Source organism: Dermatophagoides farinae, chromosome 6 (genome assembly GCF_024713945.1).
Source record: "Dermatophagoides farinae isolate YC_2012a chromosome 6, ASM2471394v1, whole genome shotgun sequence".
Lineage (NCBI taxonomy): Eukaryota > Metazoa > Arthropoda > Arachnida > Sarcoptiformes > Pyroglyphidae > Dermatophagoides > Dermatophagoides farinae.
In genome coordinates this window covers 1,640,683-1,657,677 of record NC_134682.1, presented here as the reverse complement: position 1 = coordinate 1,657,677, position 16,995 = coordinate 1,640,683, and the positions used below count along the sequence as shown (strand labels likewise).

Genomic DNA, 16,995 nt, shown 5'->3' with positions numbered 1-16,995 from the left:
GGTAGTGGTGGTGGTGGTGGTTGGTGTAAATATTCATATGATGTGATTTATGTACACGACGACCAACATTATTTACCTCGAAAATTTTAAATAGGCAAAAGTGTTAAAGGTTTTGAATTGAAATTAGTTTTCATTTGAAAGAAAGCCCTAATTTATCGCTTTGTTTTCATGGTGATAATGATAATTTTTCATTTGTTGATTGTTTTATTTTGATATTTTTCTTTCTTTTGAAAGTATTTTGGTTGAATTGTTTTGTTTTTTTTTATTACGATTGATTCGTAGTCGTTGTTGTAGATGCTGCTGTAGATCCAGAGGCAGGTAAATCGACCGATATGAATTTTTTGAGTCGCTCTAAATATTGACAATATAGCTCGATATCATTGTGGCCAGCACCTTCAACCCATAATGGTTCAACTGCATGTGGACAACGTTCATAAATAGCTAGACCATGTGAAAAATCAATCACTTCATCTTCGGTACCATGTATTACTAGTACTGGTGAATTAATTTTTGGAACTTTATCGATACTATAATTGATAAAATAAAAAATTCCATAAATTAATCTTGAAACAAATAATTTTCAAAATAAAAATACCTTGGAAAAGCATCAAAAAACCATGTACGTTTTGTATTAGGAAATGCAACTCTCATACCAGACATTAATGGTGAATGTAGAATAACGGCACCTAATTCATAACGTGAAGCTAGATCAACAGTAGGTACCGTGCCTATACTTTGGCCATAAAGAATAATCTTATCCGGACTAACACCATATTTACTACGTAGTGTTAACCATGCGGCATTAATATCAGCATAAAGATTTTTTTCGGACGGTTTTCCAGTACTGGCACCATAGCCAGAATAATCATATGAAAATATGTTACAATTGATACGAGTACCAAGGCCAAGATAAAAGCTGCTCATTTGTCCTAAATCAACCGCATTACCATGGCTAAACAATAACGTATATTTAGGATTAGCCGTTGCTCGTACATACATGCCTATATTTTAATTGATAAAATAAAACAAAATCATTATCAACGTCAAAAAAAAAATTGAATATAAACAATCAAAAATCAAACATCAAAACAATGTGCATGCATTAACAACTTACATGCAATACGATTACCACGGCTTGATTGAGCATATTGAACTTCGAAACATTCTAATTCACGTTGTGTATATTGCCAATCGGCACGTTCAGAAAATTTTAATGTTAATTTCGATGAATGATTATCATCTGGTATGATTGTATATGTTGGTTCCGGTGGTAAAAATGCTAATTTAGCCGCAATATGTGCTGGACATGGTGGACAACAGAATAGACAACATAATTCACTTAATGTTAATCCATTCATTTTTTGAGCATTTGGTGATGATGTTGCTTCGATAACAATATTGTCGTTGTCGTTGTTGTTGTTGTTGTTGTTGGTGTTGGCTACGTTTGTTTCGTTGGGCAATGATGCCTGTCTTGATATTGAAGACATTAATTGTATATGGGTCACTCTATCAATCAAAAACGATAAATTCGAATTTTTTTAAATTCCACAATTGTTATTGTATTCGATTCGAATAATAATTGTTTCCAATTATAAAAATTAACGCCCCCCGAAAAATTATTACCATTCACAATGATGATGATGATTATTATTATTGGTAATTGGAGTATTGTTTGCCAATAAAATTCGGCCAAAAAAAAAAAAACATACACGTAATTGCTTTGTGATTTTGGTTATTATTATTTCTTCCAAAAAAAAAGAATCTTAAAATAATCTTGAGTACAGACAATTCAATTCATTTTTTTTTACTCTTTCTTACTCGGGAATGATATGATGATTGTCAATTTAATTAAACTTTGGTGATGTTTGATACGTTCAAGTAATGATTGCTTCAATTATTGTTGTTGATCATCATTATATGTGTTGTTTATAATCAATCGATCACCATCGAAACAACAACAACAAGAAAAAATGATGTATCGATCATCTGATTTTGATATTTGAATCTTTATGATTAATCATTATTTTTTGTTTGTTTGTTTTTTTTCGTTCCGTCGAATTTCATTGATGATGATGATGGCGGCGTGGCTGGTTATTAAATTTTATTGGATATCGTTTGTGTGTGTATGTGATTTATCATTATGGAAGTGAAAATTGAGACAGTTGATAATGATGACGAATGATTAGTGGTAGTGTACAGACAAGCAAGTAAGCAAATGAAGAGAAAAATTAGGAATAAAGAAAAAAAAACAAACAAAAATACTTGCTTATTGTCTGAAATTCTGGGAACTTGTTCAATTTATATTGAATTATTATATAAATATTCTTCAAATATTCAAAGTGCTAGATAGTATATTGTCCCAAAAATAGACAAATTATACATACAAACAAACAAACAAACAAACAAAATAAAACACCAACAATTGACAAACAAGATATGAGGGAAAAAAGAAGTGGTAAAAATATTTTTGTATATTTCACACGCAGACACACATACACACACACATGAACACATTTAAAATGTCTCACTATATGAAGAATATTTTCAAGAATGAAGAATTATTCTCAAATTCACATGTACTATACAACAGTAAGATAGCCAAAGAAATGAAATAAATTACACATTTTCAATGAATCATCATCATCATCATCATTATTGAATAACCATCAACAACATCATTGTTGCCATATAGTTTTGATGTATATGGAATTATAGTTTTACGGGTTGTTGGCTCACACCAAAAAAAAAAAAAAAAAAAAAAGCAAGACCAACAACAACAACAACACCACCACTGACAACGAACGAAACACACAAAAAAAAACATCAAAAAAAAAAAAAAAAAAATTTGAGAACAACAAACCGGCTCTCATCAACAATGTGCAAGAAATTCAGGATTCTTTACTCTTGTTAACAGTCGCCATCTAGTATCTTTGAGTTGAATTAATTGAAATTTAAATTCTTTTATTATTATTATCATTCTCTTTGTTATTGTTTGATTGAATTGGTCAGAACAAAAAATCATTCATTTGACCATTTGACCTATACAACTGTTGGTTTTAATTTTTAGTTTGAAATTTATTTTTATTTTTGTACATTGATCATCATCTGCTGGTCATCATTGGAACACACGTTTTGTGTGTGTGTGTGTGTGTGTGTGTAAATGTGAGGACAATCATCGGATTTCAATGATGATTGTGATAATTGCAAAGATTTTTTTTTTGTGTTGGGGTTTTGACCCAGGACCCGGTGCTTATGTGCACACACACATACACACACACGCCAAAGGTCATGTCATATACATAGGAATTTGTAATAAAAACATTTTTTTTTCTCTAACAGAAGCCCATAATCTATATAGTAAAGGCAGATGCCGAGTTTCTAAATTTGGATTTTATTTTTATATTTGTAGAACACCTTTTTTTTCGTTTTTGGTTCGTTTTTATTTTCTCGAAGGCTATAACGGGACACCATCATCTACTACCAAAAAAAAAAAAAAAAAAAAAAACATTTGGTCAGCGAAACACGAGCAAGTCGCGCGATCTACGATTGTATATACCGTTCTTTCTTTCATTTCTATTCGTTTAATATTGTTGTTTGTTTGTTGTCTCGACATTGACACATCATCGACCTGGCTTGGTTTGGTTTCCTGTTGGCTTTTTATTTGGTTGCATTGTGCATGTGTGCGTGTGTGTGTGTCGAGATTTTTTTTTCTTTTATTTCAAACAATCTCTAAACACACCGGCACACGACAAAAATATAATAATACCTACTACACATAGGCTTTTGCTTTTTTTTTGGATGAAAAAAAATAATTTTCTAAGAACCCATGTGCATGACCTTGAATCATCATCATCATCATCATATGGACCTTATGGTCAATTATAACCAAATAAAAAGAGTGAACAACAAAAACGTGTGCATGCAACAACAAATGGACAGCAAATATCCCGTTATATTTTTTTTTTTTTTTTTTAGAGAAAGAAAAAAAATAGACAAGACTGATTGTTCATTGTCCATTTTCTTCTTTGCTTAAATCCTTTTATCACAATTTTTGTGTGTGTGTTATTTTTTTCTCGTGAACAACGACAACAAGTTGTTGGGATCATTGTGGGGTCGTCGACTAAAAAAAAATATCCAAATAATCGTGCAGTTTGCAGCTAATAATAATGATAATGTCTAAACACGTATTTTTTCTGATTGAATAGAAGAAAAAAAAATGACTATAAAATGAACTCGTTTAGGTCAATCAACTCTTTCGTTTCACCTTTTTTTTACCATTCATTCATTCATCCAGTGATCTCAGTCATGATGATGATGATGATGAATTCACATTGAATGACTACAAAAACATTCATTTAATTCATGAATTTATGTTTGGCCCTTTTTTTTACATTCACACAAACTTATGACCTAAAATAAATTTTTTGTTGTTGTTGTCCATTTGTCATATATGAAAGTTATTTGTGTTCGTTTTTAGAGGATTTGTTTCTTTTGGATGGATTGAGATTCAAAATTCTTCGGTCATTCAATCCACAGAAAAAAATGGGACCTAGTTTTTTGTTTTGTTTTGTTTGTTTGTATCCAGGATTTTTCTTTTTATTTTTGATCCATTTTTTTCTTTCTGTCTGTTTGTCTTGTATTGTTTTGTTGACCTTAATGGTCATTCAACATTGATTATGTGTGGATCACATCAGGCCTGGTCATTATCTGGTGATGACCAAAAAGGCTGCTGCTGCTGCTAAAGACGCATATGTTTTTCCTGTTTTTCAAAAAAAAAATCGATTGTTATTCAAAAGAAAAAATTGTAACGAACAAAAAAAAGAAAGATGTCTGGAGAAGAACAAAGAAAAAAAAATTCGAAGGTTAAGCCAACATCATCCATTTTTTCACCAAAAAGAATGATTCCACTAAGGTGTCGTGTGCCTGTCTCGTGCCACTTAAGTTGATTGAATTTTCTTTCGATTTCAATTGATCACACACGCTGGCCTCGCCTAAATCCCGCTAGATTTTTTTTTATCATTGTTGTTGTTGTTGTCGATATCACTTTCACCATTCGATCTCGCCCTTTTCCGTTCTTTTGTGTTGTTGTTGTTGTTGTAGTTTTTTTTGAATTCATTAATAAAAAAAACGTTTCTCGGGATACACACCCTTGAAAATTTCTATTTCAATTTTTCGTTTTCAATTTTCATATTTTTTTTTTAAATTTTTTCCTGGTGGTTGCTGTTTTTTTTCTGGCAAATGAAATTTAAAAATTTTTTCTTTAAAAAACAAAAAATTTTGTCGTTCCAAGAACAAATGTGAATTTTTTTTTTGGTGAGGGGGGAGAGAATCTTTAAAAATCCGTTATTATTCGTTTGTCAGCTGTCTATCATTGAAAATAATGAGGTAAAGGTCAAAAAGGTCGTTCTAGGTATATATCATCATCATCATCGACCAGAAATTGTATCATTAACATTGACTGTTGAAGATGAAAATAAAATTGGGACATGAAAAAAAAATTGGAAAAAAAGAGAGAAAGCGATAGTATATTGTTGTTATTTGAATCATTCAATCAAATACAAACCGGGAAGAGAAAGTTTTTTTTTCATTCATTCATTCAAATAAATAACAAGCCCATAAGAGTGAGTTTTTTTTACATTCATTCATTCAAATAAATAACAAGCCCATAAAAAGAGTGAGTGAGTGAGAGAGCCAAAGGTTGACATTGAAAATTACAAACAATAACAAAGAAACACGTAAACTTTTTTTCTTGTTCTAGCTCAGCACACTTTGCTGCAGATTTTGCATCCAATAGATGTTGCAGTCATTTACATAAAAGAGCCGAATTCGGTTGACATTGAAAATTACAAATTCAAGTGTGTATTTGATGATAAAATAACAATTGGAATGATTTTTTTCTGTGTTTTTGTTCCCGTGATCTTTCTTTTGCATCTGTTCCATATATATATAATATATATGGTGTAAGTCTGTATGTGTAAGGACCAAATTCGGAAGAGGGTTGCAAATTTTTTTTCCCACATTTACCGTTTTGGCCCAGGTGTATTCAACACAATATAATACGATGATGATGATCTTAAAGGTTAGAGCGGTAAATTGAAAATTTCCAATGAATAAAAAAAAATTGATTTGTACCTTTGTATTGTTGCACGTGGTACACACACACATCACACATTGGTTTTTCTCTCTTTCTTTTGGTGATGCATTCCATTAGACAGACAGACAGAGAGAGAGAGAGAGGAAGGCGTTTATCTATTCATTTTGGGGTAGTAGTCTAAGCAACAGGTAATATCTATCGATACATATACAACGTATGAAACAGTGGAGGAGGAGTAAGATTATGTATTGTATATATACGAAAGGGGCGTTCATCAAATTCATTCAACAAGTTGTCATCATTCAATTGATAATGCTACTACAACACATTTACACACACACACATATATTACTACTGTTAGAATCGAATGATATACCCCCTTTTTCATCTTTCATTTCAATTATTATTCTTCATCCCTCTCTCTCTCTCTCTCTTACACTCTCATGTGTACACCGCACAATCAATTCAAAATTTTTTTCCAGATACCCGAAATAATTGAAAAAAAAGCAGCTAAAAAAGTGGAAGAAGAAAAAACTTGACTTGTCCACCTTAGGTTTTGATTCATCATCATCATCAACATCGAAACATCGAAAACATGTAATGTTGAGATTCAGATATATTGATGATCATAAACTATACATACACAAAAAAAACATACAGAACAGAAGACATTGATAAACTAGAACTAGTGGTCGATATATGATGTTGTTGTTGTTGTTGTTTTTGATTGTGGTGATAATAATAATCATGATGATGTTGATGACGATGACGATGACGACCACCACCAGTTGAATCAAACAAAACATTTCATGCACACAAACATACTCATGTCACACTATATCATCATAAAAGATCTCGTAGTTTCATTCCATCACATCTCAACATCGACAAGAAAAAAAAACATTCGGACATTCGAATGTGAAAAAAAAAACTTGGCTTCAATTTTTTTCAAAATCCAAAACATTCACAATGAAAATTTTTTCATAATTTTGTGTGTCTGTCTGTGTTTTTCGAATAAATTTTGTGAATTTTCATCTATAGATTGAATTTATTTTTTTTTTTGTTTTCATTCAAATTTCCTTCATTCCATTACATCATTGAGACAAATTGTTAAAGAAAAAAAATTTCAATGATTCGATCCGATAAAATGCGTACTACATGTAAGTTTTTTTTCTAAAATTATTTTTGTTCTGTCTTTTTCTTGTTATTGATTGAATAAACAGACAAACAAACAAACAAATTACAATTATCAATCAATCGATCGATTGAATGAAACCGCGTGTACAACATTCGAATTTGAATGTTTGTTTGTTTTTTTTTACAACAAAACAAAAACCTTCGAATGATCTTGAAGTGAACAACAACAACAACAGCAACAAAAAAAAATTAATGACAATATATTGAGAAGGATAATAATTTACCCCCCGTCTTCCCTTAAAAAAAATCATTATCAGCATCAGAGAGAGAGAGAGAGAGAGAGAGAGAATTTATGGTTTTATTCTGAAAAAATTCAATCTAACCAATCCTTTCCATTATTCATATCACGAATGAATGAATTTTTATGCTATTATAATTAGTGACAAATTAATCATTTGATGATTGCTTTCACTTTTTTTTCTCTTTAATAATTTTGATGATGATGACCTTGGTAATTTAATTTTAATTTTATTTTTTTCATACAGAAAAAAAACTGAATGTTTCTAATGATGATGATTTTGATGATGAAATGTATAAAAAAACAAAACAAAACAAAGAAAAAATGAATAAATACCAAATCGGTAATGTAGCATAGTTCCGCCATTGAGTACACATTTATTATGGCCCAAAAAAGAAAGAGAGTAATAGAATGTGTATCAAAATTGTTACCATTAAATATTGGATTTGCTTTATATATTCATTCATTCATTCATTTTTTTCTCTTGCACTCTTGAAGGCAAGCCCTTGGCATTGATTCATGATGATGATGATGATTTGACAATTGTTTATCGTCATTTTTTTTTCTATCGTCTATCCATTCAATCATGTCGATTTTTATTTTCGTTGATCACAATGAACTTGAAAATGAAAAGGAAAATATTTTTTGTACTTCTTGTATTCCAAATCCGTCAATCATTGTCAATATTTCAGCCAATCGGTCATATTCAGTCAGTCACCCTGTGTGTTTGAATGCTAATTAACATTTGACAAAAAAAAAAAAGAAAATTCAAAATTATCAAAGAAGCAATGAATTCTTGTGTTTGTGTGTGTGTGAACAATGAATTTGATCCAAATTTAGAAACATTTTTCGAAAGAATTTTTTTTTTATTTCTTGCGGGCAAAATGGTCTTTAGGCACAAAACAACCATCAAGTTGACAATTTGTTAGAATGTGTTGTGTCAACCCTTTTAAACATTCAATTGTTTTGTGTTTTATTTATATGTATATAGAGAGTGAGAGATATCATGGTCATTGCCATATTTGTTTGTTTATGGAGCAAAAAAAAAATTTGTTAGTTCCCAACTGTGTGGGCCATAAACATTGAAATAATGATAATAATTCATTGCCATTGACTAAAACAAACCAAACCTAATCGGTATAAATGACAACAACATATGCTAATGATATTGATGATGATGATGATGATGATGAATTGTTTTTAGAATCATGTATGTAGTGATCGTTGTTGTTGTTGTTGTCTGAAATGACATACATTTTATAAATTTCAATCATCATCATCATTTCGGATCATCAGTTTTTCGTTTTTCTCTTCCTTGTCCTCTCTTTTTTTTTCTTGAAAAATTTCTGAGCTTGATACTGATGGCTTCACTATGTGCTTGTGGTCGACATCGTCGTTGTTGTTATTGTATCGTTCCCATAACCCGATATATAATAATAATATAATGGCCGCCGGTGATCATCAGCCTTGATCTTGGAAGTTATTTTATTTTTTTTTTACTTTACTTAAGACAAGTCGCACACACACACATAAGATCTAGTTCCATTCACAAATATACGGACACACACACTTTTATAACATAACATATATACATGTATGTATGTTTGTATGTTCCGTTAGAAAAATTTTGTCCATAATGTCTTCTTTATAATCCATTAATTGGTTGTAAAGGGATTTTTTTTCTCTTGCTTGTTGTGTGATTGTGAATTTTCAATGAATGAAATTTATCTTCTAGGCTAGCCTCCCTCTCCCTATATATATATATAATATATATATAAAGTGATTGTTATCAAGTTCAGGGCAAGTTTTCTTTTCTATGTTTGTGTCTCTCTGTGTGAGTGTTATATAATAATAATGTCGCCATTTGATTATTTCTTTTTCAAATGTGAATATAAAAAAAAGGGGAAGAAGAGAATAGGTCAACAGGCAAAAGAACTAGTTTTTTTTATTTTGTAAGTAAAAAAAAAAATTTTGTTTTTTTTCACTTGGTGAATCCATTCACATTTTTTTTGTTGTTGTACAAATTTTCATTCCTTGTAAGTTTTATTTTATTTTATTTTTTTTTTGAAATTTTCATTAAGTTTGTGGTGAAGCAAGTTGTATCAAACACAAGTAGCAGCAGCAGCAGTAGGTAAATATGTTGTTTGTTTCACTTTATTATCATTTCATTCCGGTCGTTCTTGTTTCCTGAAATGTTTATTGATGATTGAATCTCTATGATGGTATAGATAGCGTGTGTGTGTGTGTGTCCGTTTTTTTTTGAATGAATTTTTTTTTCGTTAAATTCATTTGGCCATGAAAATGAATTTTTTTTTCAATAGTTTCAAACACAAACATATATATTGTTTGCCCTTGATTTTTTTTTTGTTTTCATGGCGCCATTTGAATGAACACACACACACCGGGTCACCACGATGAATCCTTTTCTCTTGACTTGTTTGTTGTCTTCTCTTGCTATGATTATCATTGCTGTATTATATATATACTTTAAAGGGCAAATTTCCGCATTTTAGGATTCTCTTCACTTGTAATATTATCTTTTTTTTCTAAATTTCAATGTTGAAATGTATATCTCATCTTACTTACTATATACATTTTGGATTGTAATTTCAAGAACAAAGTTCTTGACACTGAAATATTGTACATACAGACAAACACGCACACACATCTTGATATTATCATGTTTTAATTGAAAATGATGATAATGATGTAGTATATTACTATCATCATCATTGATTGAATGATTGTTAACAATAGTGATGATGATGATGATGATAATATCGTTGCTGATTGAACTTGACCATATCCCTGAATTTCAAAAAACAAACAAGAAACGTGAAATTAATTCATATGAATCTCATTATATCATTTGAGAAATCATGAATGAAATTTTTGTGAAACAGTGGAATATACACTTAAGAATATTTTCTTTCAAATCCTATCGAAAAAAATAATCAAATGTAAATCTAATCCGATGTATTGTGATAAACATAACCATACAATCCACATTTTCTGGTTCATATCAACGATTTTTTTTCAAATGTTTTGTCTGTCTATATCGATATTGTTGTTCTGGTGACAATCTCAATGTCAACCTTTTTTTATATTTTATGTTGGTTGATTTATTTTCATTTTACCGGTTTCGCTTTAATAAATTAAAATCGTTAACGCCCAAGGATAAACGTTTTTATTTTGTTGTTGATAATGATATTGGTGTGTGTATGATAATAATCATTGACATTGACAATGTATAATGATATGATAATAATAATGATGATGATGATAATGTTGGATATAATTGGCATTGATCATGATCATCCACGGCCAATGTCAATGATAATTATCATTTGATCAGACAAACATTATATTTGTTTTTGTGTATGTGTGAATTTGTTGATTGATTAATTAGTTTATTCTAATTTTTATTGTGAATAATTAATTAATTTCAATTTTTTTTATATTCATATATTTAGACGAGATTGATTGTCTTAAATTTAGCAAACTGTCAATCAGTTCGCCACCAAATTCTCGTAAAGATTATTCACGATCATCAGTGGTAGCTGCTACAAATGTAGCAGCCGCTGCTGCAGCTGCATCAATGGCAGCAGCTACTGTTGGACATCATCATCATCATCATCATCATCTACATCATAATCATCATCACCACAATCATCATAATCATCATCATCATCATCAAAATCATAATCGACAAAATATGAATGGTTATGGAAAACCATTATTGCCAAGGATTGATTTTCCTACCAGCCAATTTGATCGATTATTGCATATGGATCAAAAAGAATTTAATAATAATTCAAAGAAACATATTGGATTCAGATCAACAGCATATGATGATAATAATAAAAAGAATCATAAAAAATGAAGAATGAAAACAAAACAAAAAAAAAATTTCAACAATATGATTGTTGAATGATTCATGAGCCAAAAAAAAGAGCAAAGATTGAAAAGCAAAAAATCATTTTTTTTTGTTTGTATATATTTTATGATCATCAAATTCACACAAATACCTTATCATCATTTACTCATTCAATTTGAAAATCATCTAATCATCTTATATAATATAATATATATTTATTATTCTTAATATATCAAATCTATCTATCAATCACATGATGATATTTATTTATTCTTTTTTTTCTGCTGAATATTTATTATTATTATTATTATGATTTGAACTTTTTTTTTATCGAGCCATTGACACATACACACACACAAACACATTATCAGAATACATATATATATCGATTACCATTTTTTCAGCCATTAATAAATAACAAGAGACATATGATGTCGAATGATGATGAGAAATAAACTTATTTTGTTTTCATCCATTTATTCTGTCAATCCTATATATCTATATTATACTTAGTACAGTGAAAAATTGATTTTTTTTCCTTGATGATGATGATGATGATACCTCATGACTCCACTGTATACCCTAACCTACACACAAAAATTCGGTCGTTCATCATCATTGACCGTTGTTGGTAACCATTATGAATTTTATATGTTTTTTTCTATCTCTCTCTCTCTCACGACCTCAACCACAGATGACCGAGAAAAATGAAACAAAAAACAAAACAGCAAAAAAAAAGATCCACAACCGGATACAAATATAAACAGAAAAACATGCATACAGACACACACACACACAAGAACAATTCTTTTGCTTTTAAAGCTCTGTTTCTGTACTGTTTAAACATCTTTTTTTCCCTTTTTTGATGCTACCACAGTCTCATCATCATCATCATCATCATAATAATGATGATAATAAAAATCAACGAAAAAAAAAATGAACAAAACAAAAACCAGGAATAGGAAATGATCTGGATAAAAGAAAAACAAAATAATTAACCCCCTCTTTTTGAATACCAATGTTTTCTTTGGCTCACACATACACACACACACACACACACACCTGTTGCTCAACCTAAATATACACTTCATCATCATTATTATATGTCATCCATTCATTCCATTTCCTTTTTTTTCGGGTTTATTTTCTTCAAAACAAAACAAAAAAAAACTTTTTTTTCTGTACACCAAAAGAATCACCTCTCTACTACCACCGCCACCACCATCACCACTATCATTATCGTCGATCAACCAACCGACCGACCAAACCAACCAACCAACCAATCAACCAAGCAACCAACCTATCAACCCTATTTCAGGTTCACTAAAATGAACAACAATTTTTTTTTCAAGACAAACAATGATGATGACTATGAAGATCTTATATGATTTTATGTTTCTTTGAATGGTTACACCATTCAAATTATACAAAATGTGTATGTGTCCTTGTTTACCCTAAAAACAAAATTCTAGTTTTTCTTGAAATAGCTGGTTTTTTTTCGACATTCCCTCACAAATGCAGATCATGGCATCCTGTATAGGTTGTCATCATCATCATCATCACAACCTCGAATACATTGGATGTATTTATGCATACACACACACACACCAACAGATATGGTATCAAATGATTGATCGATTTTGATTTTATATATATACTTATTATGGATTTCACAAATGGAATGTAATTTCGAAAAAAAGGGTCGATGAAATCGAAAATTTTCTGTTTATGTGTGTGCGTGTGTGTGTGTGTTTATATTGGAAATAAAATATTCAATTTTTTTTTCTCATTCCTCGGTGTACACATGATTTGGAAAACAAAACAAAACAAAACAAAAAAAATTTGTAAACACAAACTCAACTCACAAATTTTAATTTAACTTTTTTTTAAAATTATTAATTTTTTTGAAAAAAAATAAAAAAATTATTCATTTTACAATACTGAATTATTATTATGATGAATCAACATTATCAGTTATTGATTCAGTGATTGATTGCTGCTGCTGCTGCCGTTGTTGTGATCTATGATGGCCACCATCAGAATTGATCATTTGATTTGTATTCATATCATATTCAGATGATAATATTACATCCAATAATGATTGTGGTATTAATGAAACCTGTTGTTGATTCATCTGTTGTAGATAATTAATCAATGATGGACGAATTTCTGGACATGTTTGAAATACAGATTGTAATTGTATTGGTGGTAATTGTAATAATACAGGAAAACTTTGTGGTAATGTTCGTTGACAACATTTGATAAAACCTTCCCATACTTTTTTCTGATTCCAAACTTGTTTCAATATTAAACGTTGAAGAATATTGTTCATAACAAAACTGATTAACCTTGGATAATGGCCCAATGTTTGTATCACTGTACGCATCAATAATGTTGGTAAAGGATTTTGTTCACTAAGCATTTGCATGACAATGGCAAAAACTTCAGCTGTAAACAATGATTTCTCTTCGAAACATAAATGTATGGCTAAATCGAAAAATAAAACAAATTGTCAAGGATGTATAACTATGAGAGGGTAATATCACTATTTTACCTTTTATAATTGTCCTCAAATCACATTTGGATGGATCAATATTGTGCAATGCAATCATGAGATCGGCAGGTGAAATTGGACTTTGATATGATGGATCTAAAATAAAAAAAAAAACAAAAACAACGAGAAGAGATTTAATAAACCGGAAACAATTATACGAAAGACTAACCATGTGAAACGAACATTCTGTTGAACACTTCTTTTATAACATTTGGATTCAATTTGATTAGTTGTGGTAAGATTTCAATAATTTCTCGTTTGGTAAAACCACTTAGCACTGGTATTAGAAAACGAACATCGGTAACACGTTTTTGTTTTTGATATAAATCTTTAACACAGGCAACCAATTTAGCACTTGGTTTTCGTTTATCGGTCAATATGTGTATTACACGTGATACAAGAATTTCGGCACCATCAATAAAACCATTCTGTACGAATTTAATCATTTCCATTGAATTCATATCAATATCTTGAATTGGTTCTTGAATTAATCGTAAAATAACACGTTTTATATGGGCATTTGTTGCCACATAAACATTTGGTAATTCATGAATCAATTTTTGATTAAGTGGTAATAATTTTAGATAAACAGCAAGTACAGCTTTGATGGCATCATCATTCCAGGGCATCGGTTCCTTTGCTCCAAGTACATTCGGACCATATGTATCATTTTTCAATCGATTCAAACATTCTAATGCAAATGATTCAGCAGTTTCTTTTAGATTAAATTTAGGATTCTGATAAATCTCAATAATCATCGCCAATGATGATTGATGAATATCAGCATTTTCTGTTTCAATACAAATCTGTAATAAACAGGTGAGAAATTCTTGCCTATACGATGGTCTTTTCTCAACCAATATTCGTAATATGGTTGATGATGATTCAAAATCTTCTGAATGAAGTACAAAATTCTTAAACATTTCAATAGCTCTATCATCAAGTAATGGTGATTCTAGATACAGTTTTTGAAGAAAAAAATCCAAATCATTCGTTTCACAAGTATCGAATACACTTTCAATGATCCATGCAAGATAATCGGAATATGATTTCATTGATTTTTCATGTGATTTACAATGAATATATTCTAGATATAAAGCATTGAATAATATATCATAACGGGAACGAATATCCTGAAAAATATAATCCTTTATCAATGTTTTCAATGGATCAAATGCAACTAGATTTGATGAAAATTTTCCAATTATTTTACGATAATTTTCATATTGTTTAGCTGAAAATTGTGCCGATTGATTGGACACCAATATACGTGAAATACATTTTTCCATATGACGAATTTTTTCATTCAATTCCAATGGTTTAGTTATATCTTCCAATTTAAGTTGTTTAATCTTTACGGCTGATGTCATTTTCTTTCCCGATTGTACAAGTTTAACTTTATTATGATTTTGTTGTTGATTTTTCATCTCACGACTTATTAATTTTTTTACCATACTTGTTATTTTTTTATTTGTTTCATTGTCAATTTTCATTCGATATTGAGTTTCAAATAGATTCATATATTTAGCTATCACTTCATCGATTCCTGGTCCGATAGCCATTCCGGTGAGAAAAAATGCCATTTTTTTTGCAATAGCTGCCGGATCATTCAATGAGAATGAAAAATCATTTAATGAAGCAATTGATTCCGGCTTTAAATTATCTGGTAATAAATGTAATGATGTAAGAACTAAATCACAGACAGTATTCGAATTATTTAGACGACCAATTAGATCTTTGGCCGTTATATCGGCAGCTTTAATAGCATCATATCGAGAAAATTTTCTTGACAAATCATGTAGACTAGTATCCAGATTGAATTTTGGTTGTTCATTTTCTTGTACTTGATTATTATTACCATTATTGTTTTCCATTTCATCATCATCTTCATCCATTTCAATTTTGATTCGTTTCGGTTCATGACCAACATTATTATTGCTGTTGTTGGCTTCGATTTTGATACCACGTTTTTTACTTTCCTGTATACAACGATTTATTTCGCTTTGTTTGACGCCAATATTTTGCAATGTTTGCATTATTTTCGATTGATATTTCGAGAATTGAATATAAGGATGTTTAAATAACATGAACATTAAAAGTTTTAATTGTTTGTTGACAGAATTAACTTGTGATTTGGCCAATGTTGGTGGTAAATTTGTACTTAAAGTTTCGAATGCCAAAACAACTTTGTCAAAAACAAACGTGAACGTTGTCTTGCAATCAACGATAAACTTTGCATTGTAGCCATTAAATTTACACTAGAAATATGAATTTTCGATTGAAAATTAATCAATTGTTCAAACAATTGTTTTGCTTCGTCTTCCAATGTTTCAATGTCGATTAATTTTTTATCCACGTTAACGATTTGATCCAGAGAGAAATCTTCTTCTTTAGAGAAATTATCCCTTCGAGTTTGACATACGATAACCATTTCGATAAATTTAACACATTGGGTACGAACACCATCGTTTTCGGTTAAATCGATCAATGAGAAAACCTGATTTTTAATCTGGTTCCAAACTTCACCAGTTGATTCAATTTCTTCATTCACTTTTGCCGCCGAAATCCATGGCAAAAATATTTTATACAATTGAGTTAAAGCTTGAATTACACGTTTCAAAACATTGGGAACTTCATCGGCTAACATAAGGCTTAAATTGACAATAACTTTTGGGAAAAAAATCCGGATCCTTTCTACATGTTGCTTCGATAAAACTGGCAACAAATTTACGTACTTCAGATAATTTATCATTTTGAAATCCAAGAATTTCATCGAGAAAATTATCCAAAATATCATTATGAATGACCAGTTCTTGAGCCTGATTTAGGAATGATACTTTTTCACTTTCATTGGTTGAAGCGATAGCATTTTCCAGAAATTCAATCACTCGAGATTCGATACGATCGGCTTCCGAATTCGATGACATTTTGGAACTAGAAAAAAAAATAAAAACGCGTGTTTATTAACAAAAATTTGTTCGACAATAAAACAAACGAACATTTGAACGGGAAAAATTTTTCTCGTTGAAACAAAA

General features: G+C 30.1%; 3 protein-coding genes across 5 annotated transcripts; 1 reads left to right on the top strand and 2 right to left on the bottom strand.

Moving 5' to 3' along the window:
* Positions 1 to 202: 202 nt before the first annotated feature.
* On the bottom strand, positions 203 to 2,816 carry LOC124494260 (alpha/beta hydrolase domain-containing protein 17B). Of its 3 annotated transcripts, XM_075732058.1 has the most exons (6): positions 2,267 to 2,816; positions 1,819 to 2,087; positions 1,624 to 1,744; positions 1,115 to 1,506; positions 596 to 1,001; positions 203 to 527 (listed from the first exon to the last, which is right to left on the bottom strand). In XM_075732058.1, exons 4-6 carry the CDS (start codon positions 1,485 to 1,487, stop codon positions 266 to 268), a joined length of 1,041 nt encoding a protein of 346 aa, XP_075588173.1. In that variant the 5' UTR covers positions 1,488 to 1,506; positions 1,624 to 1,744; positions 1,819 to 2,087; positions 2,267 to 2,816; the 3' UTR covers positions 203 to 265. The 3 variants fall into 3 exon arrangements, with proteins under 3 accessions (XP_075588173.1, XP_075588172.1, XP_075588171.1); XM_075732057.1 differs by having other exon boundaries at positions 1,115 to 1,744; positions 1,819 to 2,815; XM_075732056.1 differs by having other exon boundaries at positions 1,115 to 2,087; positions 2,267 to 2,815.
* Positions 2,817 to 6,617: 3,801 nt separating this feature from the next.
* On the top strand, positions 6,618 to 13,344 carry LOC124493481 (uncharacterized). The gene is made up of 2 exons (XM_047056558.2): positions 6,618 to 7,254; positions 11,003 to 13,344. The coding sequence occupies exons 1-2, from the start codon at positions 7,224 to 7,226 to the stop codon at positions 11,410 to 11,412; spliced, it is 441 nt and encodes a 146-aa protein (XP_046912514.2). The 5' UTR covers positions 6,618 to 7,223; the 3' UTR covers positions 11,413 to 13,344.
* Sym (symplekin scaffold protein) lies at positions 13,248 to 16,955 on the bottom strand. Its single transcript, XM_047056557.2, is given in 5 exon segments — positions 13,248 to 13,893; positions 13,961 to 14,056; positions 14,130 to 16,157; positions 16,160 to 16,640; positions 16,642 to 16,955. Coding segments are annotated over 5 exon segments (3,387 nt in total). The 5' UTR covers positions 16,888 to 16,955; the 3' UTR covers positions 13,248 to 13,357.
* Between the last annotated feature and the right edge of the window lie 40 nt (positions 16,956 to 16,995).

Coding starts and splice junctions, on each gene's coding strand:
- LOC124494260 (XM_075732058.1), bottom strand. CDS start 1,487: ATGTCTTCAATATCAAGACAGGCATCATTGCCCAACGAAACAAACGTA. Junction 1,002..1,114: donor CCGTGGTAATCGTATTGCAT/GTAAGTTGTTAA, acceptor ATTAAAATATAG/GCATGTATGTACGAGCAACG. Junction 528..595: donor TTTTTTGATGCTTTTCCAAG/GTATTTTTATTT, acceptor TATCAATTATAG/TATCGATAAAGTTCCAAAAA.
- LOC124493481 (XM_047056558.2), top strand. CDS start 7,224: ATGATTCGATCCGATAAAATGCGTACTACAT. Junction 7,255..11,002: donor CGATAAAATGCGTACTACAT/GTAAGTTTTTTT, acceptor TCATATATTTAG/ACGAGATTGATTGTCTTAAA.